We start from the raw sequence: 25,564 nt of genomic DNA, 5'->3' as shown, positions 1-25,564 counted from the left end.
GATCACCACTTCACAAGGCCTTTTCACTAAGATCCAAAGGTGTTTTCAAGCTCACAGACACTCACATTCCTGCCATCCATGCAGCTGTACCTTTACCATGCTCTCACATGGCCCTGGCCTTGCCCAGCACTGCAGCTCGCCCCAGCCTCTGGCCCCTGCTGGATCCCACCTGACTTTCCTCCTGGCTCCACACACAGCTGACGAACTCTGCTGAAGTTGCCGGCCAACAACCCTGCCCAGAAGCATGATGGAGACCCAAGGCAGTTCTCCCCACTCCTTCCCCATGGATCCATTCACTCCACAGAGTTAACACAAAGTTCTACAGAGGCAGGAAATCATTACTCCGAGGGCAAGATGCCTGGAAGTGAGCACAGGGCTCTTTCTTCTCCTGATTGCTCCAGTCCTAGGCCACAGCCCCTTGGGAGTTCTGCGACAGCTGTGGTGTGACGGGGATCATGCCAGGCACCAGAACTCTGTTCACCCAGTCCCAGCATTGCCGGCTGCTTCCCTCATTCATAAAACAAAGTGGACCCTCCAGCTGCAAAAGGTCCTCCTCTGTCTGGTTTGTCCTCATTCTCTCCAGGGGTACTTGGTATGCCTTCTTCCCCAGTATGTGGTTTATTCTCTATGCCACTGAGTCAACAATAAAATGCCATCTCTTTATTATCTGGATTGATGAGGAAAAGGCTGAGCCAGCCAGATGCTGCCACCAGACCCAAGTAATTCACCATGTGCAAGGCTTCTAGATGGGTTAGAGACACAGCCTCCTTCACCACTGGAAGCTACCCCAAGCTCTCCCAGCTGGGCCTCAGTCCAGGTCTGGCCATGGTGTGGGAAGAGGTCCAGCCATGAAGACCATACCCAGGAATACCAGCGCTGATGGTCATGGCTCACAAGACCCATTCGTCAGGCAGGCACTGTGCACACTGTGGGCAAGACACTGTGCAGCACAGCCCAAGAACCTGATAGCCATGCTCCTTGCTGCTCCCAGAGACTCAGGGTTCAGAGAAGAATGGCAACCATTATTACCCACATGGCAGGAGTGAGCAAGGATCCTACTGTCAGTAAGTCTGTGAGAAACAGATGGAGAGTCCCCAGCGCTGGGAGGCAAAGTCAGCAACTTGTGGACAGGAAGGTGTCCAGCTGGAAACCTCACTGTCTCTCAGTGAGTGGGCACACAGTGGGCTCGGCTCTGAGCCTGGGACTTGGCAACATTGGGGCCTGCAAACCTGTTCAGCACAGTTCTGCCCTTTGTGCACAACGACCGTGCTGGATACTGACACCAAGAGGGGCACAGGCTGACTGTGCAGCAACAGGCAACATGTGCCGCCACTGTGTCTCTGTTGTTGTGGACAACACCGAGCCAACTGGGGCAAGGACCTCTCTTCTTACTGCAGACCATGAGGGGGTTGAAGGAGCCCAGGGACAGGATACAGCCTGGCCAGAGCAGTCTGGAGCTAGCACACAGCCAGACAAGCCTCCCCGGGGGCCCTCTGCTGCCTGAGTTCCCACATGCTGCCGAGTCACACAGCCAGCTCAGCAGCAGGTGGAGGAGGTGGAGAGCAGGGCCCCAGGGGCATCCAAGCGGAGCACCAGCCAGCAACTCAGCCCCAAGGCAGCAGAGCACACTCCACAGCAGTGGATGGAGGCCAGAGACAGCCCTGACCCTCTGTTCCTTTTAAGATTCATTTACCTGAAAGACTGAAGGAGTAACAGAGGCAGGTAAGACACAAAAAGAGAGAGATTTTCCATCACTGGTTCACTCTCCAAATGACTACAAGGGCCAGGACTGATCCAGGATAAATCCAGGCGCCCAGAACTCCATGCAAATCTCCCACGTGGGTGGTGGGGGCCCAAGTACTTGGGCCACCTCCCGTGCCTTCCCAGATGCACAGCAGGGAACTGGATAAAAATGGAGCTCAAACCAATGCTGTGATGTAGGATGTGGTTTAACTCACTGCACCACAACCCAGCCCCAGCCTCAACTTACAAGGGTTACAAAACACCTTCCATTGCATCTTGCTATGAAATGGTTCAGATATTCAAAAATTCATGTGAAAGATGCAGTGCAGGCAGTCTTCTTCACAGAGTCAAAGGGGCAGCAGCACTCATTTCAGAAGCAACTACGCTCCACCCCTTCACTTCCCAGGAATCCTCATCAGCTGCTTCAGGAGACCAAGCAGGCTCCTGCACCAGGCTCACCTCCTGACCTGCCGTGGGTGAGGCCAGAATTCTTCATCATATATTAGATGCTGCTGCTGGCCCGGGGCTGTGCTAAGGACCAGATGCAGCAGCCAGGCCCCAGGCATGGTCCACAGTAAGGTCTGAACCTCTGCACTGACCCTGCTGGACCTGACATGGCTCAGTGGGTGCAGCCATTGCTGCCAAGCTCTGTGCTCTCAGAAAGGGCCAGGACCTGCTGACCAGGCTGTGCCGGCCTCTGTGCATCCCTCCATGGTCCTGCTCCGCCTAAGCCATGAGCCTCTCTTAATTCCCTTTTTTTCACTGCCCACACCTCCAACGGGAGATTCAGCTCCTTACTGGAGCTCTTAAAGTCAGCTCCTGAGAACCACCTTGGCTGTCAGGTGTGTCCTCAAAGCCATCAGTCAGTACAGCAGGCAGGGAATAAACCTCCAATCCTCTCAAGACCAGAGAAAATTTTTGCCTAAAACTACTAAATTGTAGGATCTTTGGGCTGGCATTATGGTGCATCAAATTAAGCTGCCACTGCATTGCTGGCATCCCATATGAGTGCTGGCTTATATCCTAGCTGCTCTAAAAGAAAAATTTGACTAAATAAATAAATGAATCAATAAATAAATAAATCCTAGCTGCTCCACTTCCAATCCAGCTCCCTGCGAGCACAACTGGGAGAGCAGCCAAAGTTGGCCTGAGTGCTTGGGTCCCTGCCACCCACTTAAGACACCCACTGCAGAATCCTGGCTTCTGCCTGGCCCAGGCCCAATCATTGCAACCATTTGGCGAACAAACAAGTGGATGGAAGATATTGCTCACCATCTCTCTGTGTAATACATCCTTTCAAATAAATAAACCACTTTTAAAGAGCTACAGTTTCTGTGGTGCGTGAAGAATATCTTTGAAATATTTCACCTGTGGGGGCAAAGCTTTTCCTTTTAGCCCTGTAGGTTCTTGACTGAGGCTGTCACAGCACACAAATTTATTCAATGTGAATTTTATGTAACTTGTGAGCTTCCAAAGTACTCAAGAAATTGTTAAGCTTGAATCCTTTCCTAGTAGGTGTGACAGGGAGTGGAAAGGTATGAAAACATGACGTAACAGAGTGTGAAAGGGCAGGGGTGGGGGCTCAGCACAGGCTCCCACTCTTGGCCCCTGCGGGTGACAGCCCAGGGCTAGAGGCAATCCATATTTTCCAGTTAATTGGACTCAGTTCAGTGAAGGCATAGTGTTACTCAAATATTGTATGATCCGCAGAACTGTTTAGGGTTAGACAAAAGATCTGTTTGGGTTCAGCACAGAGGCAATTTTCTCTCAGACATTTTCAGTCCATTGTTGTTTGAACTCCAGTTGTGGAATGAGGAATGGAGACCAACTGTGCATGGAAATTAGGTGAACATCTTCTGCTATGAACATGAGATATTGAAAATGATTCATTTTTAAAGCTCATTAACTCACTTGCACATCACGACAAAGCAAAGTTAAAGGGCCTCGATAACCAAAAACCTGACACCTAAAAATCTCACGTTGAGCATGTGGGTGGCGTCCAGGTCCCACAGTTTTTATCACTTCCTGCCCTGCCACTTCCAACTTTTCAGGAACTTTTGCTCACCACAGGCTCCTGTGCTCCTGAGCAGCCAGCTGTCAGGTTCTGGGAGACTGCACGCCAGGCACTGCACTGACTGCTCCAAGCTTGTCCACATGACGCAGGAAGCCCCTCCCCTGTGCGGGGACACAATTGGTAACAAACCTATGGAAACCATGCACTCACACACGTGTGGTACTGAGACTGGCACCTTGCATGCAACGTGTGGCCCACCCTGGCATCGCCCCTCGCACCAGCTCACTCAAACACCAGGACACCCACCAGGACATCGGAAGCTGCTCTGGCTCTTTTCTCTCTCTACAAATATCCAGAATCCTTTTCCAAATTCACATTCAACCAGGGCCAGAGGAGATGGCCCTGATGGATCCCCTGAAGCAGACTAGTACCCCATGCTGGTAGGAGGGGACTGCTCTACTGTGGGTCCCTCCTGTGGTGAGGACCAGGCCTGAGGGATCCAAGGCAACTGTGGGCAGAAGGCTGAGAGCAGGTGGACACTTTAAAGATTTTTCTCCTGTATTTGAGCACCAGAGAGAAAGGAAGACAGAGACACTTCATCCCCTGGTTCCCTCCTGAAATGGCTACAACAGCTGGGGCTGGGCAGGCAGAAGCCAGCAGCTTGGAACTACCTAAGTCTCCTCCATGTGTTGCAGGGTCCCACTTGAGCAACACCCTCCACACTGGAATGCCAGCCCCATGGTTCGCCTCCTCCTTGACACCTGTCCATACACAAGGCACAGGCCATGGAAGTCAGCGAGCAACATGGTGTGATGCCTGGCAGGGCAGGCACACCCCACCAGGGTGAAGAGCAAGAGGCCACATGCCGACTCCACCCTCAGCTGGCTCAGCTTCCTTCCCTGCCCCCAAGTGCTCGGCACCAACAGCACAGACACACAGAGCTACAACCACGCGTGTCCAGAGGCTTTGAGAAAATCAGTACCAGAAAGAAAAAAACAAACTCTACCCAGAACTTGCACTCCACGAAAACAAAGCTCAGAGGAAAGTGTGAGAATGTTGCAAGCATCTTTAAAATTACCCTCAGCTAAAGCAGATGCAAATTTCAATAATGGAAAACTTTAAAATGATTAAATAGTGTGAACATCAAAACAGACAGCTGAATGAGAGCCCTGGGGGTGGGACTCAGCAGCACTTGCAGAAATTAACACAGCAAGGAAAGACACAAAATACAAAGCAAAGACACAACCTCCAGTATCAACTGCACTGAATGCCAGGAACGACAAACAAAACAGGGAGAAGGCAACGCTTTCTAAAGAGAAAAACCCAAGGACCAAAGGCCTGGTTTCCCACGCAGTGAGCAGACAGATGCCATTGCACAAGATGCTCTTGGTGAGACCCTAGAGCACCAAGAGTAGAGGGAATGTCAGCGCTTCCAGGGAAAACGAACGAGTCTCCCTAAGAAATCACCACATGAGAGCAGGCATCGGGTTGGCGTTAAGACACCCGCAATGGTTCGATGCCTGGTGCAGTTTCTGAGCCCACCAGGAACTTCCTGCTAATGTAGACTCTGGGAGATAGCAGGCGATGGTGAATCCCTGCCTGTCCACCTCACGGGAGAGCACGAGGGAGTCCCCAGTCCCTGGGTATTTTATGGAGTGAAATCAGTGCATAAAAGGGCTCTCTCCCTCTCCCTGACAATCTCTCTGCCTCTAAAATAAATAAGTGACATTTAAAAAATATCATGTTGGTATTAGATGTGTCATCAACCACAAAGGGTAAGATACAATGGACTAAAAATGTCACGGCAGTCGTGTGTGCACATCACATGCATCATGTGTGTATATCATATATAAATGTCACCTTATGTAAACATATTCTATGTAAAGTCTATGCATGTCACACACTCCAAGGCCTCCCGGGTGAGAGGGTGGCCTAAGGGGTTAAGGTGCAGACCACACTGTGGGTGGCCGCCAAGGCCTCCCGGCTGAGGGGTCTGCCCACAGAAGGCAGTTACTGCAGGAAGCTTTGTCACATGACCCAAGCCAGGCCTAGCCCCATCCTTCTGCTTCCTGCCTCACTGAATATCACGCCTGACCATATTTCTGCCTGTCACAGAGTGAACATGCCCTGTCACACAAGGCAAGCACACCACGTTCTGCCTGTCACAGGCTCACACACATGTCATGCGCTCATCTCATGTACAGGCACACAGGCCCACACACCATGGCCTTCCCCCATCAGACAGGCCATGAATCATTCACAGAACTCCTAAATCAATCACACATACACAGCCAATGAAGACTGCGGAAAAGGACATTCAGTCCAGACATCTTAGAGATAATAGGCAGAGCCCACCAAGAGAAGTGAGACTCTGCTTGAACCTGGGCCCTGAGCCACTCCCAACTGGATCCTGATTCCAACCTGCTCTCCCTGGCCCTGGGCCTGGCATCTTAGGGGCCATGTTCAAGGCCAGGCCTAAGAAAAGTCAAGGAGAAAAAAATCCCCCAGGGATCTGCTCTCAGAAACTCCTCTCCTAAGGGTCAAGAACATGGATCCGGGCCCGGCGGCGTGGCCTAGCGGCTAAAGTCCTCGCCTTGAACGCCCCGGGATCCCATATGGGCGCCGGGTCTAATCCCAGCAGCTCCACTTCCCATCCAGCTCCCTGCTTGTGGCCTGGGAAAGCAGTTGAGGACGGCCCAATGCATTGGGACACTGCACCCGCGTGGGAGACCCGAAAGAGGTTCCTGGTTCCCGGCTTCGGATCGGCGCGCATCGGCCCGTTGCGGCTCACTTGGGGAGTGAATCATCACACGGAAGATCTTCCTCTCTGTCTCTCCTCCTCTGTGTATATCTGGCTGTAATAAAATGAATAAATCTTTAAAAAAAAAAAAAAAAAAGAACATGGATCCACGAACCCGGTGCTGTAGAGCAGTGGATCAACCCGCCCTCTGTGGCACCAGCATCCCATGTAGCTGTCAGTTCAAGTCCCAGATGCTCCACTTCCAATCTAGTTCCTTGCTAACGGCCTTGCAAAGCAGCGGAGGATTGTTCAAGTCCTTGGGCCCATGCACCAACATGGGAGACCCAGAAGAAGCTCCTGGATCCTAGCTTCAAGAAGACCCAGCTCTGGGTCTTTTGGCAAGTAAGCTGGTCGATGGAACACACCCTCCCCACCTGGCTTTAATCCTTCCTCCTTCCAAGTAAATAAAAAATAAAGCTTAAAAAAAATTCTCTACCACCCCTGTCATTCTGCCAAGGTAAACAGAAAGAGGAGAGAGAAGAAGAAAGAAAAAACAAAAGAAAAACTAAAAAAGAAAAGGCAAATGAACAAGGGCCCAAACCAACCTCTTCCCTCTTCCCTTGCAGAGGGCAGCCCGGCTGGACCCCAGCATGAATCAACAGAAAAGATATGCCACCATCTTCAGAACAGGATGACACAGCCAACCAACCCAAGAATCAGCCAATGTGCACTAGTAACTCCTTCTCCAAGACCTGCGCAACCTCATGTGTGTCCCTGACGAACCACGGACAGCGGCTATGCACGGCTCAAACCAAACGTCTGACTTCTTGGTCCTGCTGCCGCCAGCCAAGCACAGAACAGGCAGTGGACAAGCTGGCATCTGCCTCTGGCACCACAGCATCTGAAGACAGCAGAAGGTTGACCATGACTTTCAGGCCAGCATGGATATTTTATCAGCAGTGACCATTGGCTATTACTTGCAGCTTTGCTACTTTGAAGGGGAGAAAAAGCCAACTGTTCCATATTCTTACTAAGGGAAAGATGTGCAGAAATGGCCCAACAGTCACCCAACCCAGCATCTGCTGTGCGAACAGCTGCTGCACTTGAGCAAAGAGTAATCAGGCTCCCAGTGACCACTGCCACAATGTAGCTTTGGGGCTGGCTCTGACCACTGCTGAAGGCCACGTGCACTAAGCACTCACCGCAGGACAGGCAGGTGGCCAGGTAGAACATGACTATAATCGGTCAGCTCTGGTCAAAGGGTGTCAAACTCGCACTCAGGCTGTCTGCCTGGGAACACCATCTCAGAGGACAAGCAGCCTGTGTTCATCCTCTCAGCCCTAGCCCTTTGTACACACAGGATTTGTATCTCCGTTCTGACAACTTACATACTTGTCCTTTTGAGCCTCATTGACACGAGACCAGTAGCTCTGCTCCAGGATCCACTTCTTTTCCCCACAGGGGCAGTCACCACTCACCCAGTGTCACACCAAGGACATTAACCATGAGAGCCTAAAGGATGGAGGGACTGGGTCTGCAACTGCAAGTGGAGGAGCCAGCCTCTGCAGGAGCTCCCTGTACCCCTAGAGCACCTTGGCCTGCTCAGGTTAGCACAGATCTGGCCAGAGAGATGTTTCAGATGTAAAGCAACACTCAAATGAGCATTGAGCAGCACCACTGAGGTTCTGGTGCAGAACATGCAGAGTCCAGCAGAGGAGGGCACGTTCATTCAAGAGGATAATGCACATCTGTGAAACCAGCTGCCCACTGCCAGGCACACTGCAGGTACCACCACCACATCATCTCTAACCCTCCCCACACTGCAGGAATGCTGAGCCTGGACTCCACTCCCCAGAGGGCCCACACCCAGCAGTGTATGGTGGTGTTCTGGGACATTCTGGAAAAAAATCACTGGCAGAAATCTAAGGAAACCTGAGCTGGGAAAGGAGTCTCACAGATCTTTCCCCCTTTGGGTCCTCTGCAGAATATTGCTGGCTTGCTGTAATCCATACGTTTCCCCTTGGCATATGTCCCTACACTGCTCTCCTGTCAAGCAGTAATCAAATCAAAATTGGCATTTGAGGAACCTGACAAGGCTTTATAGAAGATGCAGACCCCTCTGAGGGTAGAGATGAGGCCCACATGCACACAGGGCAGGGGATGTACGAGCAGCCTCTGAGAAAGGACTACCAGGGAGTGAAGAACAAGGAGACCATGCTGACCACAGCAGCCCAGAGAGCCGGGGGCCAACATCCAGCTGACAGACTTGAACCATGTCCACATGCATGTCCTGCCCTATTCAGAGGGCACGCCTCACCTCCACCCCAGCCTGTCTCACTGCGCCACACTGCCCCACCAGCAGTAGGCAAGGAACTCTCTGCTCACAGATAAGAAGGCTGGGCACTACCCCCAGCCCCTCTTCTGCACTCACAGCTAACAGGTGTCACCCTTCTAGTCATAGACTCTATTCTAACATCAAACCTCAAGACCCACTCCAAGGCAACCACAGTGACAAACACATGTCGCTATCACCCCATCCTCTCTATTTCAGGGGATCCTGAGAAGGCAGATGTTGGTCACCTGCCCACAACCAAAAAGCCAGTGAGCAGCAGCAGAGACCAAGACACAAGCTTGCTTTGTGGAGTGACTGCTCTGCTGAGCTCACTGGGAAAAGGATAGTCCATTAAGGATCCAATCACATTTTTCAATGCGTAACAATTTCTGAGTCACAACAGCTCCACACATGTGAGTAGAACTGCCCTGTGGTCCCTGTCTATGGAAACATCACTCAGCACAACACCCAGAGCCGCAGGCCCACTGACAAAATCTGAGGCCGTGGGCTGGACACAGCACAGTCCTGCCCGAACTTCCCCTAGGTCTGCGGTTCGCACTGAGCTTCAGTCTAGTTGTCAACCAGGCAGAGCCACCCACCCCCTCTTACAGCAGGGTCTGATCCAGCCCCCAGATCAGATCCAGCCCAAATCTGTGGCGAAGACTGGCTGGACATCACACTCATCTGACACAGTGAGAGGAACGGCAACCATCTGTATTCAGAGTGGTGGAAAGAGAAGTGGTGGAATGTTAGGGGCAATCATGTAGTGCCCCCGAGCCCACAGCACTGTCAGGATGAGAGGGTGCCAGTCTCCTGCACACAGGGCACACCTACCAGGGCTTCCACTCCCTTTCCCCAAGCAGGGAAGAGACAGGTGGCAAATGACAGGGCACTGAGCTCCCCAGACAGGATCCTAGGTCCTGCAGTTAAGCAGAGCTAAGTCGAGGTGCAGTTTGCTTGTACCAGGGCTTGGGGAGTAGGAAAAAGGCCTTCAGCAAGCACATAGGCCAGCTTCACCTTCGGACTCTCATTCTACTGGGAAATCAACCACAGTGGTCATCCAGCAGCGACGTAGCACCTCTATTGAACATGGATGACAGACGTCAGGCCCCACCTGCCATCAGATCAGCAAGAGGGGCCAGTGACAGATCTTCTGCAGGTGCTAACTAGGCTGTGAAGGCTCAGAAGAAGCTGCAAACAGTGGAAAAATGATGCTGAGGGCCGGGGCGATAAGACGGATGAGGGACTTGCTGGGGAACTTTGAGTCCCCTAATTTCAGGCAGACATAGAGCCTTCAGGGAAGAAGTCCTCCCATGCTCCAGCAAATAGCCCTGAAGTTGGCTCTGTCCTGGACAGGCCATGGACACCATGGGGAAACAAGTGAGGCCCTGCAGGCTGTTGGTGTCACCTCAGCCCAGCCCGTGGTTCCTCTAGGGTCTCCCCTCTCCAGCCCACAGCTCACCCCACCTTCTGCCCTAGCTCCTCTCCTCCAGCCACACAGACCCACCCCCTCCTCTGGGCAGGACTGTGGTCCTGGCAGCAACAGCTTTGTCCAGTCTTCTCCCAAGTCTGGAGCCCCGCCACAAGCCACATCCTCATCGTGGCACTTGACTCATGGCAATCACACTGGAGCCAGCCCCACATGGATGCCATCTACTCTTACTCAGCGTTTGGATTCATACTCAGCCACAAGGCCAGCCCATACCAGCTCAGCTACGAGCTCCCCTGCAGCCAGTCATCGGGTCTTGGACCAAGGGTGATGCCTGAGGGCAGCTGGGCCCAGGACAGGGCAGTGGAAAAGGTCCCTGGGTGTCACTGACATGTACTGTAGATGTGGCCCTACGGGGCAGCCACACCTGCCATTCGGCCCCATATGAGGCCTCCCTGGAAGAGGTGGTGGGACCAGTGCCTGGTCTTCATCCTCCCTCTAGAAGCTTCATGCACTTTGTTCAGGACGGGGGAGAGGGACAGAAGATGTAGTTTTCTCACTGTTGACAGTGTTTAAATCCAAGGCCCCGTTCTAGTTCCTTCTGAAATTTCACAGTTGTCTTCCTTAATGATAGCTGTGGACAGCACAATTAGTTTGGATAAAATCAGAAAAATTCCTGGGCCTGGTGTGAAAGTCTAGTGGCTAAATCCTTGCATCTGCTGAGATCCCATGTGGGTGCCGGTTCATGTTCCAGCTACTCCACTTCCCATCTAGCTCCCTCCTTGTGGCCTGGGAAAGCAATGAAGAACGGCCCAAAACCTTGGGACCTTGTACCTGCATGGGAGACCCGGAACGAGCTCCTGTCTCCTGGCTTCGGATCGGCTCAGCTTCAGACGTTGTAATCATTTGGGCAGTGAATCAGTGGATACAAGAGCTTTCTCTCTATATTCCCTTCTATCTGTATATCTGCCTTTCCAATAATATATATATATATATCTTTTTTAAAAAAATCAGATAAACTCCTAAAGGTAAATCAGGTCTCTTGTTTGGTCTGCAGTAAATCTCCATGCAAAAGCAAGATAACTGATGGAGAACATTCAACTGGCCCCTGTTTTAGACTTCGCAGGAGGCTTCGGGTGCAAGGCCTACAGAGTGGCAGCCTCTACTCCCCCTTGTTCTCAGGTCTTCTGAGCATTTTCCTCTGCAGGGCTTTGCTCCCCTGCCGGGCATGGGTCACAGGCTCATCATTGTCTCCTTGTTCTTCTAAACTCACGGGGGAGACTGCACTGTGCAGTGGGAACTACTGCTCACAGGACTGTACCCTCCCCCCAACAACCAGCAGCCGCGGCCAAGCAGCTTTGTGCCTTATCTGTAAAACAAAGAAACCCCACCCCACACACTCACACACACACATATGTTCCTGGAAAACAGAAGCTGCCCCATTAGCATTGGCACAGCCAATGTGCTCTGCACAGACCTAGGAGGTGACAGAGCAGGTGCGATTTTGACTTTTAATCAAGGAAACCAGAAGTGGCAGCCCAAAACAACATATGCATATGAGAGCCTGGACTCAGGATGGAATTACAGCAGACTCAGAAAGAGTTTATCTCCTAACACCCCAGATCGCTGGCCTAAACCACAAAGCAGGCATCTGGATGAGTCGCTCAGCCTCTTGCTCCTCAGTGTCTCCTGTGAAAGAGGTGGGAGCATGGAATCTAGGTAAATGCCTCAGCCTCCTGGGGCTGATGTCAGCTAGGCAGCTGCAGCGACCCTGACCTAAGCTGTCCTCTGCTGCTCTCTCTCTCCTAACTTGGGCCTGTTCCTGAGACCACCTCCACTGCTTCCTGACATCTGCCACACATCCAAGCACTGTCACCCTCCCCTCTCGCATCACTGTGGATGTGGCAGAAGCCAGGTCACAGACCGCAAGGCATGAGCAGGGACAGCCATCTGCAGACAGAAGCAGAACAGCCCCAGTGTTCGTAGTTCTGCTTGGGCGGCCACAGCACCAACACTTCTGCTATTCCACTCTGCACGGCAAAGACGCCTCAGAATTTCCAGTTGGTTCCTCTTCCCCACCCCTGCAAGTGCAGCAGTTGATGGGAGGGCATTTAACTCTGACAGCTCTGCCTGGCACTGCTCCTCTGCCACCCTCAGCAAACCCAGGGCCAAGAACCCATCCAAGACCAAACCACCTGGGAGCCCAAAGCCCCCTTTGCCCTCCTCGCTGACAGCAAGGCCAACCAGGCCCTCCCGGCTCTCCAGATACAGCTTCTTCAGGCGCTAGGAGAAACCATTCCGACCCTCACCACTGAACAAACACAATGGGCGCTCAGATATCATCTGCCGAGTGAATCAGTGACACACCCTAACACAGAAAAGTCCACTCAGAAGATGTAGGGGCACAGAGGGAAATGCCCTGGCCTCTAGTAATATGTGGGGTGGGACTGGGGGTGATTGTCTCAGCTGAGCTGAAGGAAGCCCCTAACTTTGCCTGGGCCTGTGCCCATCTACCTAGAACACATCTGTGCCTTCCAACCTCATCCTCCGGGCCATGCATCCATGGGGAAAGTGTAACTTGAACAGAAAAGATAAAAATGATATTGTTTTGGGGAAAGGAACAGCCACAGGTCACAGCTGCACCCCTCCATCCAGATACAGGGACAAGGTCTGCCACAGCAGTCAGCAGTGGCAGTCAGCAGCTGGGAAGCCAGGAGCTCCCAACACAGGCACTGGCAGACCGGAGGCTCCTCTCACTGGGCTCAGCCAGCAGCCCCACCACCCCGTCCTCGCCCAGTGACAAGCTCTCCCATGCCTCCCACTGCCCAGCTTCTCCTTGCTTCTCTCCTCCCCCTACATCCACCCAGAACAGGCCAGGGCAAGTGCTGGGAGCCGTCACACCAGTCTAGGAGACCGCTGTTTAGCTGCCTTGGCCTTTTCCCACATAGCCCCTCCATTCTCAGCTCTGTGGCAGAGCAGCCCAACAAGGAAAAGTGCTCTCCTTGACCTTTAGCTGCAAGGGAAACTGTATCAGGGTGGCAGCCTCCTCACAGAAAACCCTCTAAAAATACCTATTGATATATATTTAGCCCCGGACAGCATCCTCCCACCAACAGGATTCTAGCCGTATCACTTAGCATGCTGAGGCAGCTCCCACCCTCTACAGCCCCAAATGTTCACAACAGTGAGGCCTGGGCCAGGTCACAGCCAGGAACCCAGGCCTCACTCTGAGTTTCCGACAAGCAGATCCAAGCTTGTGCTGCCTCATAGGGCACACATTAACAGGACGGTGGAATCAGAAGCAGAACTGGGACTTGAGTCCCAGAACTCTGATATGGGATATAGCGTCTGGACTGAAGTCTTAGCCACAGCACCAGATGCTTACCACCCCCCGCCCCGATTTTGTTGTCTCTATTCCCTCTCCCTCGGCATCCCTTTCTGCTTGGTGGAGAACAATCTTCCATACATGACGAGGCTTCCTGTTCCTTTTCATGCCTCTCTGCAGAGCTGACTGCAGGACAGATGGCCTGTGGCAGACCATAGCCAAGCTAGAGGCAAACACTGCACCCTGCTCCAAGCCAGCAGAACATCCAACCACCCTCTGGCCAAGGCACAAGCTTGTCAGCACAGCTGGGCTGGCCCCTTAACTGCCAGGCTCCAAACTCCACTTACTGCATCCACGAAAGCATCTACTGCTGACCTGCCTCTGTCCCTCTGCACCAACACCTCCAAGTGATCACACACGGCATTCTTCCTAACAGCAGTGCACGCCTCCTTCCAGGTCCAGCTAAGCCCCAAACCTCAGACCTACATTCACCCCAGTTGAAGTGGTGCTTCCTTCAAGAAGTGAACCCCAGAGCTAGATATGCCATTCTGGGTGCCTGTCCCCTAAACCTGGCACCTTGAAGGTTCCTGAGTCTGGGTGGCCTTCTTGGCAGGGAAGAAGGAAGGGCCCCCCTGCTCAGTGTGCCTGACCTGGATTACACCAAGCACTCTGCCCTAAGGAATGAGCTAGAGGGGGGCATGCCCTGAGTTTCAGATGGGAATACAGGTGGTACCATCACTGCTGCAGTACAGAGCCTCTCAAAATTACACCCCATGAAAAACAGACGCCCACACTCCACTCCATACATTAGCGGACCCTGGAGACCCACACGCAAAGCAGGGAGCCTGAATTCTCCTCTGCAGCACAGGACTACCACGGAGCTGGTTAGGCCACATGACCCTGGAAGTCCCAGGTCCAAATTCTAGCTTCTGCAGATACTGTCATCCCCTTGGCACATGGGGTGTGCTCCAAGACTGCCTTTGGAAGCCTAAACCCACGGACTGTGTGCCAGCGTACAGTGCCTAAACCCATGCATACAACCCAGGACAAAGCTGAATTTACACGTAGCAGATTAATAACATCAAAGAGTAAAACAGAACAAATCATACACCTTCAACAAGCCATGAACACAACAGCTCCTCTCAGTCACAGCAGCACACACATCTTCACTCACAGAAGTCTTTGCAGCCACTCACTGAAAATCCATCAGCATCACTGCTATGCACACAACAGGGTGACTTGAACACAGTACTGCCTTCAGCAACTCAGGACACTCAATGTCCAAGCACAGATAAGTGAGAATGTCCATAGCAGATACAACAAAATGTCCATGGCACAGTGTCCACGGGAGTGCATCCACAGCACAGAAAAATGGGACAGTGACCAGCCCCCTCCACACACAGAGGACAGTGTCCACAGCACACACACACAGGACTGTGTCCACAGCACACACACAGGACGGTTTCCACAGCACACACACAGGACAGTGTCCAGAGCACACATAGGACAGTCTCTGCAGCACACACACATAGGACAGTGCCCACAGCAAACACATTGGGTAGTGTCCACAGGACAGTGTCTGCAGCACACAAACACACAGGACAGTGTCCACAGCACAGAGAAAAAGTGCCAGGATAAGACAACAAGATACACAGATCACCAAACTATCAGATTGGTGCTAAAATTAAAACTGAGTTTATTTCTAGAATTATCAATATAACCTTCCTAGACGGTAGTTGAGAGCAAGGGACAAACTAAAAAGCAAATCTGAGGGTCCAGGGATGCAAGACACTAAAGCGTGTGTGTCTGTATTTCCTTATTTATGTAACCGGTCTGAGGAGCAATTAGGTTGAGCAGTTCTTACCTTGTGTTGGGTAAGACAATGACATACATATGACCCACCTGACAACATTGGGTAATGAGGTGCTGCTGTTCCCCAACGCTCCCTCCAGGTCGGCCTTCACCATTTGGCATGACCCATCCTACAGTGCACAACAGTTTCTACAAGGGAACGTGGACCCTGTGAAAATGGCTCAGGTGACTACAACAAGCCAAGGATTTGCCAACACGCACAGTGTTTTCACTGTTGAGTAATGGGAGGGTGAGCTAGTCCTGTAGTCAGAATTAGGGATGCGGGAGGAAGTGACTACACAAGTATGGACACGGACATGAGGGTCACCAACACCACTGGCTCCACCAGACCGAACCAGAGCAGGGCTGCAGCCTCAGCCTGTCAGTCCCGACTTCTCTCTGCTGCTCAGCCTCTGCAGTCCTACAGTGAGAGAATACGGGGATGCAGCACATGACCCAAGCCAGCTCTAAGCCAGGCACTGGGCACACAGATGTCAGGGCCTTCAGCCCGTGTCCGCCTCCCTGCTCTGGCTTTGAGGCAACATCTCCCACTGTCATCTGCCGGCCTTCTCAGGGTCAGAGTTTATAGTTAGGACAAATTCTGTGTGGCTCCCAGAAATTCATATTCTCTGGTGGTCTGAAGTGTTTAGAAACAGCGTCTCTCAGGTGTCACCAGGCGACAGCAGTCTGGAGTCCCTTAGATAAACATGTGTTTCAAGGATGGCAATCCCACTGTGCCGGCCACAATGAGTGCACACTGACTTCATCTGGTGTCTCGGTGCTGGCACCTGCTTTCACACTCAACAGCACTGATGGTGCCACAGCAAGCAGACATGAGTGACTGACTGAATAAGCAAGAAATCAGCAGGAAGGACTGATCCAGTCCTTTCACTGGAGAATGGGAGGGCCATATTCTATTACCCAAAAGGGTCTGACCCAGTCCTTTCACTGTGGGGTGGGGGGAGTTGCATCCCAGGACCCAGAAGGGTCTGAGGAAGGACACATGGGACTTTTGCTCTGCCTGCTAACCTGAAGCCTCAGCTTTGCACCAGGAGTACTGATATGATCATCTTTCCCTTGCTCCCAACTCTGCCTCAAGGGGACCAGGATGTGTAATCACCGAGTTTTAGAACCACAGAGTCTTTGGATTGAGGGGGAAGAACATTCAAGAATGAACCTGGAGCAAGGAGATGTGAACTTAAGTACCGGGTGTGTTATCCTCTGGCAGCTGCACTTTCCTCAGCCATTCCGTGAGGTACACAAGTTCAGGCTCCCTCTACCAACTGAGTTGTAACCATCACAGCAGCAGCGTTAGGATGAGAAGCCATCACCAGGAAAGGACTGAAGCGGTTTTCACAGTCGGGGCTCTGGCACTGCAGGAGGGCCTTCATGAGGAGAAGCTCTGCCCTGCCCTTGCTTTGAGCACGCTTCCTCACCAGACACCTGCACCCTGCTCTGGGACCTGCAGCCTGCAGGACTATAAGAGGTAAACTTCTGTTCCTGGGTATTCTGTTACAGAAATGGTAGAAAAAGTAGGCCATGACCATGAGATGTAGCAATCCACATAAACACACTCTCAATCTGCAGGCCTGGCAGAACTGAAGTCAGGAGTCAGGGGAGGCAAGCAAAATGCAGTGCCCTGGGTCCCACTGCCTGCCCCTGGCCTGAGCCAGCTGTCTAACTTTCCAGCACACACAGAGGGCACTCACCACATTTCCTGTGACACCTGTGGGTAAGGCAAGGGTATCAGCTATAGACAGGGACTGTTACAGATACACATGTCAGAAAGCAAAAGGGGACACAGTGGCTGAGCTGCACAGGATAGGGTAGTGCCACCATCCTGGATTCAAGGGCATGGTCACCACACCTGAGTTTACCAGCAAGACTCTTAGGTGACTGGCTCAGCCTCTCTGACAGTGAGGCAAGCACCAAGCCTGCCTGCCTCCCTGGGCTGATCTCACAATATCACTTAAAACCTAAGACCTCAGCAGTTATAAGAGGCTCCATAATTTATCAACCACTGTGAGAGCAAGCAGTGCTATTGAGTCAACTCAGTCATGTTCCTACGACAGGACACAGCTGATCCTGGAGATCACACGATCTGCAAGCAAACAGAATGGCCACTCCTAGAGGGCAGCACTGTAGCCTCGGTCCCCAGTGTTCACATGTGAATTAAGAAAACATGGTAACCAGTCAATGCTGTCAGTATGGAGGGATTGGAACAAAACCCCACTGCTTCAGAGAACAGCAGAACCTCCAAGTTGGGCAGGACCAGCCACACACAAGAAGCCAAGAAGGAAAGAAGTTGTAAGGACTGAACTGAGCCAGGGATGGGGACAAACCTCGAGCCTGCACCTCTCTCAGCACACCTGGAGAACCTGCCGACCCCTGAGAACTGCCTCTGTCAAATGCAAAACATTCCAACTCAAAGCGAAGGACAACAGCTCCATGAGGCCCTCTTATGCAGTCCCAAGTTAATTTCTCCACCTTCCTCATCCCCCCACACCACACCAAGATCGTTGGACTCTTCCTAGCAGCACAGTCATCCTCTTATGTCCAACAGAAAGACACCACAGTCTATGGACAACACTTCCCTTATGTAAAATGCTGTAATGTTTGTATCGAGCCCTTATACAAGGACCTGTATGTTTTAATCCATCTCCAAATCACCCATAGCACAGGTCACAACAGTGCTACATGAAGGACTACCTTGCTGCATTGAGAGAATAATGATTAGGAAAAACTGCACACCAGAACAGACTCAATTTTTAAAAATATTTCCAATCTGTGGTTGGTTGAATTGTGGCTGGTAGACACATGAATGCAGAGGACTGGCTGTACTTTCAGCCTGCTAAAATGCCTTGGGAATGTAACATCCAAAAGACGCATGCTGCAGTGTCTCTAATGACTACTGATAACAGCAAAAAACAGATAGCAATCTGAGTGCCAATAATTGTGAAAACGAGAAGCAAGCTGTGTACATCTATTTAACAACTGCTGATCACTCACGACATTTTTACCAAACATGGAGTAACACACAAAAAATTCGTGCTATACTGAGAAAAGGCAGCTTGTTACAAGCCTTTAATGACAGCTCACTCACAACTGAGGCTGGGAGAAAGACCACAAGATAATCAGGAATTTTTCCCAGTCCATTTCATGTGCTCTTGACATGGGACACACATCCAGAACTCCAAGTGGTTCAGACTCAGAAGCACACAGATCCATTACTCACTAATTAAAACAATTCCACTGTGCTGCTTTTTCCAAGAGTACCATGCACACACTGCATCTTCTCATAGTAACTGATATTAAAAGTGCAGGAGCATATTCTTTTAGAAAAATAACTTCTAAAACTCCATAGTGTCCTTCAGCTTCTGTTTAGTCACAGCTGACATGAGGTTGAAGAGATGGACTCTGCATCTCTTCCACTAGACAATGAACAGATGCAAAGCGTCCCCAGGCTCTTCCCAGTCTTCACTGCCCATCCCCCAGAAAGAAGCACTCATCTCCTTTCTCTTTGGGATACAGTGGCAGCCGCACAAACGCTACACCTGTCCCCACACTCTCCTGATGTCCTCAAAGGCCTGCCCAGCGGTGTGTGTGATGTATCTCCACACAGTCCCTTGCCCCCGGGCCTTGCTGGCACCACTACACGGGCCACCTGTCCCCAGAGGCACCCAGAGCCCCCTGACAGGCCCAAGCAGCAAGGCCACTGCAGCCCCAAGAACTAGCAGCACTGGGTCAGTCCAATGCCCCCACACCACTTAATCTTCTGAAAGGATGATCTATCAAGTGAGTAACACTACCATACACAAGCACTTCAAAACACACTCAGAAAATGTGTATTTGAAAAACTATGCATGGATTTAGAACTTTTTTTACACTTTAATTTTTTTTTTAATTTATTGACATCTTTGGGAAGGAAAGACAGTTTCTATCCACTAGTACACTCTCCAACCTGGGTCTCATGAGGTGGCAGAGCACAGCATGTGAGCCGCTGTCACGCTTGCCAGGGTATGCACTGGCAAGAGGCTGGGACCCAGAGCCAAGCTGAGACCAGACTAAGGAGCCATGTGCCCCAAGCAGTGTCCTGACTGCTGCCATCGAAAGCACGCTCTTGCCAATTTTCCTGATTTGCTACGTACACTACTGGGTCAGCCCAGTATTAATTTCCCAGGAATGATTTATCAAATGTTTTAATGCGGTTCAATTTTAGATACCAGTCTACAAGTCATAAAAAATTATTTCTTCGGAGTCTGAGCAACAATTAAATTTGGAAAACTCAGAGAAGCAGTGGGGTCCAGGATTCCCCACAGCAGAGCCCTCAAAGTCTTCCCTTAGGACAGTCAGGGACTCCCCTCAGGGGTGCAGTCAGCGTCTCCCCAGAGGGACACCATCGGTCCTGAACTCTCCTCAGGAACGTGCTCAGAGTTCCCCTCAGGAACATGCTTGGGGTCCCCTCTCAGGAAGGTGGTCAAGGTTCCCCACTCAGAGACATGGCCATGGTCTCCCCTCAGGGATGTGGTCATGGTACCCCCTTAGCAACAGGGTCAGGGTCCCCCACCCCTCAGGAACGTGGTCAAAGTCCGCCACTCAGAGACGTGGTCATGGTCTCTCCTCAGGGATGTGGTCAAAGTCTCCCTCAGGAACGTAGTCGGGGTTCCCCCCTCAGGAATGTGGTCGAGGTCCTGCCTCAGAACGTGGTCAGGGCCCCCCTCAGGGTTGTGGTCAGGGTCTTCCCTCAAGAACATGGTTGGGGAGTCCCCCCTCAGAAACGTGGTCGGGGTCCTCAATCAGAAACATGGCCAGGGTCTCCCACAGGCGCTACACGTGGTTGCAACTCTGGGAGTACCTGGCATGGGTCCTACTGGGCAGGATCTGCAGCTCCCAGAAGACAGGACTCCAGCAGACATCGAATCCCAGCGCCAAGCACAGAGAAACAGCTGCGCATGCCCAGAGCCAGGCCACGCCCCCAGGGCCGCCCGGGGGCGTGTCTACCCAAGCCCTGCCCCCTCCCGAGTTCCCGCCCACAGCACTGCTGCTCAGGCACAAGGGAGGACTCACCCGCTGAGAACCACGATGAAGTCCATGACATTCCAGCCATTGCGGAGGTAGGAGCCCTTGTGGAAGATGAACCCCAAGGCCACAATCTTGATCCCAGCCTCAAAGCAGAAGATGCCAATGAAGTAGGGCTCGGTCTTCTCCTGCGGGCAGGGGCAGAAGGCGCTTGAGGCAGCCAGACCAGCCCAGAGAGCCAGTTGCGGGACAGGATGCGGGTGATTCAGGTGGGGGGGGGAGGGGCCTGCTGCACTCTTAAGGAGCTGGCTTCTCTTGCTGTCTGTGCCAGTTGGAAGTCTAGGGGTTGGCTTCCACAGACACCAGGTTGGAGCCACTCACCCACATCTGGATTCCAGCCAGTGGTCTACACTCTGTGTGGGGAGGACCTGCACACAGCCATCAACAAACTCTGGTCACCAGCTTGAGCTCTGAGCCTCCTCTGGGCTCCAGACTCCCCGCTGCTTCCTCCCACTCCAATGCCCCTCAGGAAGGAGGCATCAGGCAGAGCGTGACCTTGCTCTTGCTTTTGCAGTACCTCCTTTCCCCGAGAATCCCCAAGGGTTTGCTGCTAAGAGGTCCCTGCCTCAGGCAGGGAGTGAGGCAAGCAGAAGGTACCTACCAGTCGGCGGGACATTGGGGTCTTGTCATCCTCAGGCAAGTGCTGTTCCAGAGCCAAGACGATGCAGTTGGCAATGATGGTGGCCAGGATCATGTACTCAAACGGCGTAGGGGAGGGTCAAGGAGCAGTCAGCATGGCAAGGAAGGGGCTGTCACACAGGGTCACCCACCTACACTAGCCCCACCCCACAGGCAGCAGAGCAAGCAGGTGGCTGGCCAGTTGCCACGCCCACAGTGGCCCCTGGGAACACCCTGGGGCTGATGGGGAAGGGGAAGAAACAATCCAGTGTGTTCTGTCCTCCAAGCCCTGGGGCCCTGGTGGAGCCTTCCGCAAGGCACTAGGTCCCTGCCAGTGAGCTTCAGTGCAGAGCAGCTGTCCCGGCCAGGGAAGCCTGCTGGATTCTACCTTCCATCTCCACAGGAGGGAGAGGCCTGATGATGAGTGTAAACACAGAGACAGCATCCAGATCCAGGCTTCGAGGAACACAGAATTCCGGCTCATCTCTGCACACAGGAGGGTTCCCTGTATCTTTCCAGAACAGGACCGTGACGGCAATGCTCATGCTGATGCCCAGGAAAGGTTCTACGGCAGGCATGGGGGAGGCAGGCAGATGGACACAAGGGTGGCCAGGCTGGACAGTAGGCATCCTGTGGGCTGCCAGCCACCAGCCAGCTCTGGCACCAACCCAACAGGCAACCTGTGCTCTGCCCCAGCCTGGACCAGGCATCCCACATGAGCAGTCTACAAGCAGGGGCAGAGACAGGACCGTTCCTCCATTTCTGCCTACAGGCTGCAAAAAGGAAGCAAGGCCCAGAGCCTCCCCACATGTGTGGAAGCAGCACATGCCATTTACACTCTGCCTAGGCGCTGTGATGTGGGCATTCAGGTGTTTAGACAGAAAGCCCGAGGAATGCAGGATTTGGGGTGGCACAGGCCCTGGAGAGTTGCTCCCCAGCTCCAAGGAGGCTGCAGAAGATGGGGGCTGACCACTTAAGCCAAGGGCACCCCCATCAATGCCAGGACACCCAATCCCACCTGTCACCTTGCAGCCTGGGCCACAGCACCTGCAGCACTCTCACAGCCCCTGCCTAGCGACAGCACTGCCAGGCTTGACTACACACTATTTGCCTCAGCCCTCCAGGGATTCTCACTGGACCTGAAGGTTTGCAGGACCCCAGGACATCCCTCCTTCAAGTTCACTGTGACTCCAGCTCAGCCCCAGGCACACACCAGATGCAAACCTGCCTCACATCCCCACCTTCCTGAGACAAGATCCCTCAGAGATCCCTCACCCAGGGGTCTTGTCACTGGTCATACAAACACCTTCCATCATGGGCTCTGAATCACGGTCCCACCAAGGCCCCAAGTCCACAGCCCTGAGCAACACACACTCCATATACATACATTAATGCATGCAGTATATACCACACCACCCACAGTATTAACCTGCATATACCCTACATACACATATTGTCTACAGTGTGCACACACACAATTGTGTACAGTGTCTGACACACACACACACACATATGCTGTGGTAAACACTACAGCCCAGTATGGACTGCTACACACACACAATTGTGTAGAGTGTAATGTATTGCAGGGTGAGCCACTCGCAATAGTATACAAACTAACACCCACTACATACAATGTAAAACTATCATTTGCAGTGTGTATCACACAATTACATGAACTACTTCCCCCTGACACAAAAGGCCCAGTGAACCCTCCAGTACCTAGGAGGGGCGCAGGACTGGGAGGCCCTGCTGCAGTGAGACAAGTGCCTCAGGCGCATTTTTTCCACCCTAGCTCCCCCTACCTTTCCTGCCCCAGGAGTAGACCCAACTCCACAGCCATAGGAACCCTGCACAAGCTCAGAGCTGCCGATGACAGCAACCTATCTCTGTCCTTGCAGAGCCAGGAGCAGGCATTATTCAAACGGCCTCTGGGGCTGAATTTTCACCTGCAAACTTAAAGGTGGACCAGCTCTCACGGGCTGGGGCCATGCCCTGACAGGACCCAAATGTTCGGCAGCCCAGACGTCGCTCCCCACCCACCAAACACACAAGTACAAAGAGTGCCCTCACACATACAGGCATTCCACATACACATTTACATACAGTACCCCCGGATATACACCATATGTTGCCCCCATACACAGAGCACACACACACAGCTCACAACACATCAATACAATTATATATAGTGTTCCAGAGCACACATACACCTGAACACACACAATTCATGCAGTGATCCCATGCACAGCACACACACCACACACACAATTACATACACTGTTCACACACACACAAATACAATTACATACAGGGTCCCGACATACACACCCCAAAAACGGTTACACAGAATGTGCGCACGCACACACACACACACACGAACATACACAATTATATACAGCCACCCTCCCCAATACACACCTGTATTTTCCCAGCCAGATAAGTTCTCTCTAGAGCTCCCCACTACGACCCTGAATCTTAACTAGCCTAGACTGTCCACCTGAGGCCTGGTGAGTACAGAGGCTGGTCACCACTGCCAGACTCTGAGGACAGAAGAAAGGACAGCTCTTGACCCCGGGTGCTGCTGCACCAAGTTCCCTGGGATGGGAAGCTGGTGCTCCTCAAAGCCAGAAGACTCCTATCTGCTGCCAGATACCCTCCTGTGGCTGGAGGAGGCAGCCCTCTGTCCCCTAGGCAGAAACTGAGAAAGTCTGACATGGAAATGCCTGCAGCAGGAGAGCCTGTGCCCCTCTGGCCAGACGAGCAGGTCTGGGCCAACACCAGCTGACAGCAGCAGCAGTCCCACTGGGCCCAGCACAGCCCTTGGCATATTCACCTCCCAGGCCCTTTCTGAACTTGCACCAGGAACAGGCCTGGACATCTGGATGTCTCAGCTCCTCCCTCCTGTTGTTTGCAGGTCTTGGATGAACAGAGCTAGCCAAGCCAGGTCAAGGTGCTACCTGTCCCCTTCGCCCTACCTTGGTGCCCAGCTTCACAACCAGCATGCCCAGAGTATCAGCCATAGTCAAGGAGGGGCCCAAGGAACGCAGGGCTCACAGTGATCTTGTTTGGCCCCACAACAGACCCTCACAAGCACTCTGCCTCAACTCTGTGGGCACAGACAACTCGCTGGGAAGACAGTGAGCCCTGGGAGAGGGCAGGACTTACCTCAGTCCAACAGCATTGTTGGCATGATTGCCACGGTCTCGGTAGAGAGAGGATCAGCTGCCACTGTTTGGAATCAGCAAACCAACCACTGGGGAGCACAAGACCCATGAAGACCAAGCCAATGAAAACAAAGGGCCCAGGTGAGGGATGGGCCAGGGGATGCACTGAGCTGCACCTCCCCCGCCTCTGGCTCCAGGACCTCTCCCCAAACCCCAGGTTGGCCCTGGCAGAGGACCTGTAGCTCTCCCTTCCTGTTTCTAGCAGCTCAAGACAGTCATTAAGAAAATGGTAAAAATAGGCTCCCTTATTGATTTATCTCCTTTTCCCAGGGCTCCTTTCTTCTGACATCGTCCTGTTTCCTTGGCAACAGGCTCGGTGGTGTGCAGCCTTTGCACCTGACCCCTGTCCCTTTCCTTCTTAAGCACAGGCAAGTAAGAAGGTGGACCTGCACCACTGGCCAGTCTGTTCCCTCTGCTGAGGGTTGGGTCTGCAGGACTCAGGCCTGGGAAGGAGGTCCCATACTGCAGATGTAAGGTGCCCTGGGGGACATGTACTCTGTTATTTCCAGAAGCCATCTCTCCCACAGCCTGTCCCAGACCACCTAAGGCAACAGACCAGCTCCAGGTGCAAGGGCCCTGGGACAGGCAGCCACAAGGACACTCTGAGTGCTCCTGCTTCAACCCAGTGTACTTTTGGGAGTAGCCTGTGAACACTCAGGCCTCCCTGGAAACTCTTAAGGGGCCTAACAGAGCACACAGTCCCAGCGGGGGCTTGCATCTCAGCCTCCCTTCCTCGTTTCTAAACCCAGGCCCAGAGCAATCTTCCACATGAAGGTCTGTCATCTTCCCTCTCCCTAGGTTCTAGTTGCCAACGGGCCAACTGCACAGCCTGGGCTCCTGGGCCCATCCTCCAGGCCCTCCTCACTGCCTGCGGAAGGGCCTGCCTGGTCCATCTGCTCCCAGGACCCTCTCATTGTGTACATGGTGAAAGGCCACCCAGCTGGTGGGCACTCCCTCCTCACCTGGAATGCAGAGCAGGGCCAAATGGCAATGGAAGCTCCAGCCTGGGCTCCCGCCAGCATCATCCCAAAATGGTCCTCCACAGCTGGCGGCCACGGCAACTCGGAAAGCCAAGCATCAATGCCACAGCAGGAACCCTGGCATGGCCCTCAAGCACAAGTGCATCAGACATGCTGGTATCTCCCAAGGCACCTGCTCTGTCAGCCCACTCTCCAGGTGGACAGCAAGAGGTCACCTCCAAAAGAATTT

The 25,564-nt window shown here is 52.7% G+C and overlaps 1 protein-coding gene across 10 annotated transcripts in view; it reads right to left on the bottom strand.

Moving 5' to 3' along the window:
• The window catches only part of CACNA1E (calcium voltage-gated channel subunit alpha1 E), a 253,728-nt gene that overhangs the window by 129,270 nt on the left and 98,894 nt on the right, over positions 1 to 25,564 (bottom strand). For 9 of the 10 annotated variants that reach the window (XR_009246127.1, XR_009246126.1, XR_009246128.1 and 6 more), the window contains exons 4-5: positions 21,115 to 21,221; positions 20,502 to 20,641 (exon numbers count right to left, since the gene is read on the bottom strand). Coding sequence is in view for 6 of the 10 variants with exons in the window: in XM_058668915.1 (XP_058524898.1) it covers positions 20,502 to 20,641; positions 21,115 to 21,221 (247 nt within the window). In the remaining 4 variants the exon portion in view is untranslated. Of the gene's footprint in view, positions 1 to 20,289; positions 20,367 to 20,501; positions 20,642 to 21,114; positions 21,222 to 25,564 lie in introns of those variants that run through there. The other variant, XM_058668919.1, reaches the window with a different exon arrangement.

This window comes from Ochotona princeps, chromosome 10 (genome assembly GCF_030435755.1).
Source record: "Ochotona princeps isolate mOchPri1 chromosome 10, mOchPri1.hap1, whole genome shotgun sequence".
NCBI classification, from domain to species: Eukaryota; Metazoa; Chordata; class Mammalia; order Lagomorpha; family Ochotonidae; genus Ochotona; species Ochotona princeps.
The sequence above is the reverse complement of the archived record's forward strand: the minus strand, read 5'-3'. Positions and strand labels throughout refer to the sequence as shown.